The sequence below is a fragment of the Agrilus planipennis genome, unplaced genomic scaffold, assembly GCF_000699045.2.
Source record: "Agrilus planipennis isolate EAB-ADULT unplaced genomic scaffold, Apla_2.0 scaffold636, whole genome shotgun sequence".
NCBI lineage: Eukaryota > Metazoa > Arthropoda > Insecta > Coleoptera > Buprestidae > Agrilus > Agrilus planipennis.
The window spans coordinates 1-9,792 of NW_020439286.1; the positions used below are offsets into that span (position 1 = coordinate 1).

At 35.7% G+C, this 9,792-nt stretch overlaps 2 protein-coding genes across 3 annotated transcripts; both read left to right on the forward strand.

Annotated features, from left to right (window-relative positions):
* The first annotated feature begins 151 nt into the window (after positions 1-151).
* On the forward strand, positions 152-8,523 carry LOC108743619 (nucleosome-remodeling factor subunit NURF301). Of its 2 annotated transcripts, none has more exons than XM_018479203.2 (14): positions 152-267; positions 887-1,177; positions 1,286-1,845; positions 1,908-2,084; positions 2,143-2,491; positions 2,590-2,822; positions 4,129-4,366; positions 5,950-6,241; positions 6,310-6,496; positions 6,557-6,616; positions 6,679-7,049; positions 7,109-7,304; positions 7,373-7,457; positions 7,701-8,523. In XM_018479203.2, the coding sequence occupies exons 1-14, from the start codon at positions 240-242 to the stop codon at positions 7,907-7,909; spliced, it is 3,276 nt and encodes a 1,091-aa protein (XP_018334705.1). In that variant the 5' UTR covers positions 152-239; the 3' UTR covers positions 7,910-8,523. The 2 variants fall into 2 exon arrangements, with proteins under 2 accessions (XP_018334705.1, XP_018334706.1); XM_018479204.2 differs by lacking the exon at positions 152-267 and adding an exon at positions 377-587.
* Positions 8,524-8,869: 346 nt separating this feature from the next.
* LOC112905595 (biogenesis of lysosome-related organelles complex 1 subunit 1-like) lies at positions 8,870-9,768 on the forward strand. Its single transcript, XM_025978298.1, has 3 exons — positions 8,870-9,313; positions 9,373-9,445; positions 9,500-9,768. The coding sequence occupies exons 1-3, from the start codon at positions 9,253-9,255 to the stop codon at positions 9,747-9,749; spliced, it is 384 nt and encodes a 127-aa protein (XP_025834083.1). The 5' UTR covers positions 8,870-9,252; the 3' UTR covers positions 9,750-9,768.
* Positions 9,769-9,792: the final 24 nt, after the last annotated feature.

A 9,792-nucleotide genomic window follows, 5' to 3' on the forward strand; every position in this document is an offset into this window, starting at 1 on the left:
AATTATAATCAGTTATGGTTTACATTTAATGAATGATTGTTGGATCTACAGTTCTTTTTCAATAAGATAATTTGAAAAATGTCCTTTAGGACGTTAAGAGTATTCTAAAATCTAGTAATAATATGTCAAAATATTATTGAATGTCAAAAGCTTCCTTTAATAGTTAATTTTCGGTAAAAATTACCAATTTCGAGCAAAATATTGTTTACCATTCACGTAGGTTGACAGAAATTGATTTAATGCTTTTAATGGGGAGACATTTTTATTGTAAGTAATTAACCTTTTTTTTAATTTTTTCCTCCAATCAGTGGTGGCACACCCGTTTTATTTTAGGGAATATTTTATTTGTAAAAATAATAAAAGACGGTCTGTTTTGTTTTGCGAACTGTAGATTCAGTTCGGATAATATTAGTAGTAGACAAAAAAATAAAAAGAAAAATTATTGTAGTTTCATGTTGGTTTTTTATTATAAGCGGCCAGTGCTACCACTTCTACTAGTACTACTACTACTACTAGTGTTACAACTACTAATACTACTACATCCACTAAATCAGCAACATCAAACCCAACACCGATTCAACCGAAAGGTAGGTGGTATGGGTAGAAAAATATGTTGTACTGTGCCAAACCCACCTTACCTCTTAAATGTTTTTGCCTAGAGCATGTAATTAAAAAAAATGGAAAGCAAGATTCGGTGTAATTTTGCCCCTTTGTGTCTTATTTTTTTTGATCGTTATTATATTTCTCTTTTGAAGAGTGCGACTGATAAAGAGTATTGTATTTATTACTTTGTAAATGTTAAAGGCATGAGTTTTCGTTAAATAATGTGGTCACTAAGACTTATGTTTGAAAAAGCTTTGAGAGGATGCTATTTGCTTTTTTCTAGGTTCCGGCGACGATGTCCAGATGAAGGTGGTTAAGAATGTTATAGTACCGAACACTGCGACGCCCGGAAAATCGACACTGACGTCACTGTTGACTGCAAATAACGCGGCTGGTGTGAACAAATACGCAGGTCGGAGGATATTTATGACTAAAGGACCAGATGGTAGTACCAGAGTTATTGCGGGATCGCCTGGTATAATAACCAAAGGCGCCCAGGCCGTACAGCAGTCTCTTATTAAGGTTCAAACGACCGGAGGTCAGACGGTACAGCAGATACAAATTCAACAACCAGGTTAGAAATTTATGTTTTGAAATCAACTTAAAAAATTGTTACGGTTATAGAAATATGTAGTTTTTGTTAAAATTGGAATTTGGAATTACCTGCTGTTTGTTCCTGCAGTGACAACAGCCGCAACGCCCACCAAACAGTCCGACGTTCCTCAAAGGGTCCAGATCATGCGCACGCCCGACGGCCGTCTTACGGTTAAGGGTCTGATGCCTGGTCAGCAGCTGATCCAGATGCCTGATGGCAAGCTGCAGGTGCTCTGCACTACGCAAATTCAGCAACAGACACCGGCGTCGGGCGCGGGCACCGCATCTGCCACTACTATTTCCAGTGGCGTCGTTCAAAAGTTGATTCAACAGCCGTCGCCAACGACTGCCGTGGTACCAACAAAAACCGTCATTAAATCAGCTATTACGTCCGCAGGCAAGGTCATAGTGCAGCAACAGAAGAACGCGACGGTGATTGCCGGGGTTCAACAGACGCAAGCGCAACAACAACCATTGACACAAAGTCCAAACAAAACACAAGTTGTTATTAAACAGCAGACCCCCGTTTTGCAGAAAGTGAACACGCCACCAGGGACTGTTGTGGTCAGCGGAGGACAGCCTGTTATTCAGCAGCAGGTTGTTGTTAGTGGACAGCAAGTAGTTACCACCAGCGGAGGACAGCAGCAGGTTTGTGTTATAATATTTATGAAGTTTTGTACTATATTTACATCTTAAAAATTTGCCTATAGGTCGTGACTAATCAGTTCATAGTTCCAAACCAGCAAGTGGCTCAACAATTGGCTTCTGGTAAACTTCAAATTGCTACGATCAATGGTCAGCAAGTTCTGATTAGACCTACAGGAAACGGTCAGGCTCAGGTTGTTGCTCAGATAACGACCGGTACCATTACGCAAACCCAACAACAGGTAATGCAAACTCTTGTTTCATTCTTTTCACTATTTATATTACTTTGTTTATTTTCAGACTCCTCAACCTCAGACAACTGCGGCCATAACACCAGTGAAGCAACTCTTGCAACAACAACAGAGCATTCAGGATCAGCAGACTACTACATCAGCGGCAGTGGTAACTAATCAACAACAAACGTCGACAGCGACTAAGTCCATTTCTGTCGATAATTCAATCGATCCTGCAACGATGGAGCAGTTGCTCGCTGGTCAACCTCCTGGTACTGTGATTAAATGTGTTACTGCCCAGGTCATACAAACGCAACAAGGGCCACGGATTGTACTGCAAGGACTGCAAGGAGCAGACTTCACCCCGCAGCAATTGGCTGCCGTTCAGCAACAAGTTAAACAACAATTACTCAAAGGTAAATATTGTGTTAAGTTTTCTTTGAAATTTCCGTTTTTTAAATAGAACAAGTTGTTTTCGATGAACACTATAACAGTGTTTGCTTTTTTCTTGCAGCCCAGGCATCTACAGGTAAACAAGGTGTTCTTGGTCCCACAAAGATTTATCTGGCCGTCCAACCACCCGCTTCTTCTGATACGGCGTCGGAATCGCAGCCCCCACCCTTGGCTCCCGTACAACATGTCAACCAGATGAACCATCAGCAAATGGCGGCGTCTGCGACAACGACGCCAGTATCGGTGGTAACCAACATGGTTAAACAGCAGGCAATCAACAGTGCTGTGACGCAGGTATGCAATTTGTCTCCTGCTAAGGCTACTAGACCAAGAGTGGTCGTTGAACGGGTTTCAATTTAATTACCTGACATTATTTTCTATTTCAAGTGTTTATTGGTCTTCAGTTGCATTCTTTTTTTATTTTTAAATTTAAAACCGATCGTTTTAATTGCTAACTTGCACGTTCATGATTAGTATTTTTTTAATGATGTAGCTGTGATAATTTTAGGCATAGTTGAGTCTGATTTTAAAATTTTTGGAATACGTTAGCAAATTAAAAGTTAATTGCCAAAAAAATATTGAATACACAAACGAAAATACATAATAAGAAGCGAGCCAACAGTATTTAATTTTTTAAAATGTTTTGAAGCTTTTTGTGTATTTTATTGTTTTGCTGATTTTTGTCGTGGTTGTTTTTTTTGTATTTTAATTGGAGTCAGACTCAATTTTGTTTAGTTAATTGCCATTAATGTGTAGATGTTTATTTATGTGTTCAACCCTTTGTATTATTTGTGCAACTAATTTAAGTTAAATCTTTATAACTTGGTAACCTACACCGTGAAGGCCATTAATAATTAAGATATGCAGACAAAATTTTACGATTTCTTTTTTTTTGTAAAATTAATCAATTGTATAAACATTTGTTCCTCATCTTTGTGTGTTAGTTTTGTAATTTTTGATCTCACGTATTAAATAAAAAAATAATTATTCTGTGGCTTTTGGTTTGCTTTAATAATACGATGTTAGCTTTTTGCTATTAATTAACAAAATTTCTTGAGGTGCAAGAGATCTTAGTTTCGCTTGAAAATCAAACTTTCTTATCAATTAATGCCTAAAGCAGTTTTTCACTAACTTCTTAACAAAATGCATGAATGGGAAGAAATAGTGTGAACTGACGGTGAAATTGGGAATAATCTTTTTTTAATAGTTAATGAATTGGTAATCTAGGAAATTCATTATAAATAGCAATACATCAATTTCATGAAAAACATCTGAAGAAGCTGCAACAATTATCATGTTTAATAATTGCTTTTACTGATGATAATATCAAAAAATAGTAGTAATAAAAATAGATGCAATAAAAAAGCTAAAGGTGAGTAATTAAACTAAAATACTTTTCAGAATGATTTCACTTGTGTATGTTAAAAGAAAAAAAAAAGAAAATTAAAAACACTTTGGCAATTAAAAAAGGAAAAGGAGATTCTGCAGATGTTTGAAGAAAAGATAATTTTGGGGAGAGGGGGTCGAGGATATTGTTGATGTAGTTCCAATTTAATATTTATGGGGGCTCTTTTGTTACTAAGTGAGAGTGTCTTTACAGACGAGCGAGGCTTCCTCAGTTCGTGAAGTGCTAGTCAATGGTCAACAGTCTTCGGCTCTTCTACAAGCGATGAAGGTAAACATGGAGGCATCTCAGCAACAGCACACGGGTGTCATTCAGCAAACGACGAACGCCACAACCCTCGGAGGTAGTAACAGTGTGACGACAGGAATTAGCGGCGGAGGAAGCGGAGGGGGTAATAAGCAGTTCGTAGTCACTCCCGACTACATCCAACAAAGTATGTTGATCTATCATCCTTCAGTCATAGTGTATAATCCTAACTGTAGCTACCCATTGCAAAACGACTACATCAGGCGCGGTACTAACTGAGAGTTGATAAACGGTGTGTGCTAATAAATTAGATAATGATAAGACGTGCTAGCTCTCTTTCGTCTTTCCTTTTTTACTTTTAATTATGGCAAGGTAGCATTACTCTAAATTTATTTTGCAAACTGCTTTAGTAAGAGACGAAATAAAACATTAAAACCCAAAATTCCACATAAACATTGTGAAGTCTAAAACGCGAGACTGAATGAAACCTCTGATACCGAGGCGTGTTTTAGATTACTAAATGCTCCTAATGTGTGGAATTTTGGGGTTTAGTGTTAGTTTAGTTCCACAGAATTGCATTTGATTTTCCTGTAGTATCAAAAAAGTATCTCAACATAATTATACTTATGTGAAGTATTCAATGAGCTGAAACGTAGGGTTGGTTATGCTTAAAAGTAGCATGAGTTTAAAAAATATATAAACTGATTTAATCCAAATTAAAAGAAGCGCAATAAATTACACTCTTAATTTGTTATTATTTCCTTCCAAACAAGTAACGATTTTCAAGTATTAAACCAAATTTTGCTTGGCTTTGTATACCACTATTGTTTTTCTGGGGTTATTTTAAAAGTCTGATAATTAGTGTTAATTGAATTTTACAACGTGCTATCTTGCCCTGCAACTATTAAAATAAATTATACTGGACTGATTTGTTACACGTTGCAAATGTTTTTAAACGTGTGCAATGGACGTATTTTTATTTCGTCTGAATTTTAATCTGTGATATTTTTTGAATGTTTTTGTATTAATTTTTATTTTTGCATCAACCGCAGTATTATTATTCAGTATTTATTACGAAGAGAAAAAAAAGAAGTAATACGTAATTCAAAATTTATCAGAGGTGTGGTCTATTTTGAGTGATATTTTTTATGGTTGTCCATTATACACATTTCTATTCGTAATTTATTGATTTTGAATATGAAGACTGTCCAGCAACGTTATTATTGCTAGTGTAATATGGCTGTTTGGAAACATTTGCTACAAGCGAAACGATTCTAAAAGGAAAACCTGTCTGCATTTATAAACAGCTATAAGTGAAATTGTATGTAAATGTATTCCAAACCTAAGTAAATAAATTTGTTACTATGTCTGCTGCGTTTTTTTGAAGCCCCCTGACACATTTTCAAGTTTATTTTTAGTCGTTTTGCTTTGGGTCTTCCTTCTCACCACCTCTAGAATTTTTTGCGTTTTTTTCCTTTTTAACAATTCGTACTAGTCACTAATTCAATAATTTCACACTTCATGAAGTCATTTAATATTAGATTTTAACATTCTAATATTGTAACATACATAATTTAGTTTAAAATTGTATCTTATTTACCTAGATTTTTTTTTGTGTTAACTTATTTATTTTGCACGATGTGATCTTTACCTGCTAAAAAAATAGTATATTAAGAAAGTGCTTTTAATTCTAAACTTATTCTGTCTATGGCCCTTTATAACAAACTTTTGTTATCTCAACTTCGTCTTTTCTCGTTCTTGACTTGGCAGCAATCAAAACGGCGTTAAAACAAGAAAATCTAAACCCGGAAATAGAAGAGAAGCTGCTGCAACTACAACGATACCAAGAGACGAAGATGAAACAAGAACCTATTGAAACGATACCTGTAGTTCCTACCCGTCCTGTAATACAACCAACCGTCACCAATACTATACGTCTACCTTCACGTAAACGCCCGCCAAGTTTAAGAGACGACGACGCAGATTGGGTGATGGGTATGGAAACACCAAAACGTACTAGACCTATGAAGACGGTGCTGGAAATTAAAAAGGAAGCCTTACCGTGAGTATAGAAAATGATGAGTGAGGTAAATGGGCAATTTAATTGAATTGAATTGAATTGTTTTTTAGAATTGTACAAACTGATAGGACGTTGTCGCCTCGGGCAAGAGTTAAAATAAAAGATGGACAAGATGAGGAAAGGACGAAGATTAAAACAAAAGCAATGGTAGCTCTCTTTAGACACAAAGAAGCACTGAAAAAGGACATCTTAAGGAAACGAGCACTTCTTGAAAAAGAATTACAATATGAGATTCAAGTAAGGAACTCATAGATATCCACTAAAAGGATTGTTAAAAAATATTTTCTCGACTTACAGAAAGAAGTAGCAGAAGAATTGGCAGCACGAACGAAGCTGGAAAGGAGTAAACAAGATGAGGTATGAATGATTGATTTTGGAACCACAATTCAATGTTTTCTAATATTACTTTTTTAAACAAGGTGAGAACGGGTAGCAGCAAGAGGAAATCTACAGCTATTGCGCCACAGACCCCTGCTTATACGCCCGCGCCCCGATCTTCTGGTCGACCGAAGAAGAAGCAGCAAAACCAGCCGTCACCCCCATCAAATCAGCATTCCTTGCACAACAAACTAAAGAAGGAGAAACTGTATTGCATTTGCAGGACGCCATACGACGAGACAAAGTTCTATGTCGGTTGCGACTTATGTAACAATTGGTTTCATGGCGATTGTGTCGGTATCACTGAAGAGAGCAGCAAAACCATGACCGAATTCATTTGTAATGAATGCCAACAGGCAAGGGATAGTCAGATGCTTTATTGCCTTTGTAAGCAGCCTTACGATGAATCTCAGTAAGTAACAACTTAATCAACAAAAAGATAATGTGTGAAACATCAATTTTTCATTCAAGGTTTTACATTTGTTGTGACCGTTGCCAGAACTGGTTTCACGGTAGGTGTGTGGGCATTTTGCAGTCTGAAGCCGACTCTATTGACGAATATATTTGTCCGAATTGCCAGAAGAATTCGTCTGTTAATTTTGCTAATATGAAAGACCTCACTGAAAAGGATTTCGAAGGTCTTCGGAAACTTATCAGGCAGATACAGGTACGAATATGGTGACGTGACAACCATATACTAGTCTCGACTTAAATCATATTACTTGTTATTTTCAGACTCACAAGAGTGCCTGGCCGTTTATGGAACCAGTGGATCCAACAGAAGCCCCGGATTATTACAAAGTAATCAAGGAACCAATGGGTAAGTAGAATTCCACAAATAATATTAATGTTAAAAATGGGTAAAGTTTTTTCCTTTATTAAAAAGTTTCATTGTCAAAATAATCGAGATAACAGTGGGTTTCCAGTTTATTATTAAATTACCCGATTGAGTTTTTTAACGGAAACCATGGTTATAAACCTGGCTTTTTAAATTAATTTGAAATCTGTAGGCAACAGGAATAAAATTGTAACTTTATTTTGGTGTTTTATGAATTTGTTACAGATCTTCAGAAGATCGAGAACAAGATAAACGATCAGCGCTATGTCAAGTTGAGCGAGTTTATAGGCGATATGACGAAGATTTTTGACAACTGTAGATATTATAATCCACGGGAATCGCCGTTCTTTAAATGTGCCGAATCGCTTGAGGCGTATTTCGTTAACAAGATCAAATTTTTGCGGGAAAAACTGTCGGAAAACAGCAAGTCATGAACTAATGACGTGTTTAGGTTTTAAGTGGTTTTTATTAAGGTAATAGGAATTTTACAACCGCTAGTGTTTTAAGGTCCACACACATACAAAAAGAAATAAAAACACAGACAGGCAGGAAGAAAGATAACGTACACATAAGATAAAATGTGTAAAAAAATGTCGAGCCGTTAGCAACATGTTTCAATGGATCTCACACAGGATGAAATGATGAGTGCGCCGTGAGATCACACGGGTGCCCTCGCGTTTCGTTTTTGTTTGTACCTTTCCCCTTCATTTTTTAATTATTGTTCTTTTTTGTATTGTAAATGTTGGTGGTTTTCCTGAAAACGATTGATGGATTGATTGTGTAAATTTTACATTGTAAATAGGTCTTTCACACTCTGGATTGTATCGTAGCTTACGATGTGAATATTTATATGCCAGTGCATTTTCTTCTCGACTTTTTCGTAGCAGTTTACTATTATGTAGTATTCCTTTATTTTTTTTTTTCATTGGCGCCTTAAATAATTTATTACTATAGTCGGCAGACACTTATTTTAAACTGTACATTTTGTTAATACGATTAATAATAATGGTAATAATAATGATAAATAATTAATAAATCATAAACTAAGTATCTGGCCGTAGTAGTTCACGTTTACACAGTGTTAGTGCCATCATATTGTACATAAAAAGTCGGTAATTTCATTTATTTTATATATTTTTTTTTTCATGGCGTGCAGATTTCAGTTCTTCCTTTGGTCTAGTGTGAATAGAAGGCGTTTCTATTTGTTTTGCACTATTTTATATTTGACCTGAAGACGTACGGCTCCAGTGCGTCATTTTATCAAATTGATATTTACGTAATAAACAGGTTCGTAATTAAAATGCATTTCTGTTTTTAGTTGTTACAGTAATGCGTAGATGTACTGTCACAGCAACTATTTCATTTTATTGTAATGCATTTTGAAAATATAAAGGATTACTGCCACATATTTCTAGGGCGGTGCAGATAGACTAAATTATCACATTTTTTTGGCACTTCTACAGTCCTTATAATGGTGCAATGACACATGACTTTATAATTAGTACATTGTTTTCCAAAAAAGTAAATCAATTTTTTAATTTAACGTTAATGTGCCGCAATTTAAAAGAGGAAGTATATACTAGCTGCTGTAATCACTACTGTTTTTACTGCTACCACAATTTATACAGTTCCATTGCAACTGAAATGACAAGCTGGTAACTGACAACTAAGGTTAAGTTTACTGTTTATAATTGGTTTTGCTTTTAAAAAACAAAACTGAGTTTTTTTTGAATTTGTAATAAGAAACTTTTGATGAAAACTAACATTTAATATCAAGATGTTATCTTCTATGGTAAAAGAACACCAGGCCAGACAGTCTGCAAGAAAGGAAGCCCAGGGCAAGTTTTGATTGCTTAATTTGCATATATGAAATATTTATTAGTTTTTATGTCTTCAGAAATAAAACGAAAAGAGGCTGTCCAAGCAGCAAGTGAATTAACACAAGCTCTGGTTGACCACTTAAATGTTGGGTAAAGTATAATTAACGAGTGTTATCTGCATCTCTATCCTAAGATTATTTTTAGGGTTGCTCAAGCCTATTTAAACCAGAAGAAATTGGATGCAGAAGCTAAGCAGTTGCATGTCAGTGCCACAAATTTCTCTAAACAGACACAACAGTGGGTTAATTTAATAGAATCCTTCAGCAGTTCTTTGAAAGAGTTGGGTGATGTCGAAAACTGGGCAAAAACTATAGAAGGAGATGTAAGAACAATTACGCAAGCCCTAGATATTGTTTATAAAGCATCCCAAGAGGCACAAAGCCAGCAATCATAATTGAAATACATTACATCTAGCATTTGTTGGTGATAATTTTAGG

Bases quoted from the DNA above. Each gene is read 5' to 3' on its own strand.
- LOC108743619 (XM_018479203.2), top strand. From the start codon at position 240: ATGCTTTTAATGGGGAGACATTTTTATT. The intron at 2,492-2,589 runs GTAAATATTGTG...TTTTTCTTGCAG, and splicing joins TAAACAACAATTACTCAAAG to CCCAGGCATCTACAGGTAAA. The intron at 7,458-7,700 runs GTAAGTAGAATT...AATTTGTTACAG, and splicing joins AGTAATCAAGGAACCAATGG to ATCTTCAGAAGATCGAGAAC.
- LOC112905595 (XM_025978298.1), top strand. From the start codon at position 9,253: ATGTTATCTTCTATGGTAAAAGAACACCAGGCCAGACAGTCTGCAAGA. The intron at 9,314-9,372 runs GCAAGTTTTGAT...TTATGTCTTCAG, and splicing joins TGCAAGAAAGGAAGCCCAGG to AAATAAAACGAAAAGAGGCT. The intron at 9,446-9,499 runs GTAAAGTATAAT...GATTATTTTTAG, and splicing joins GTTGACCACTTAAATGTTGG to GGTTGCTCAAGCCTATTTAA.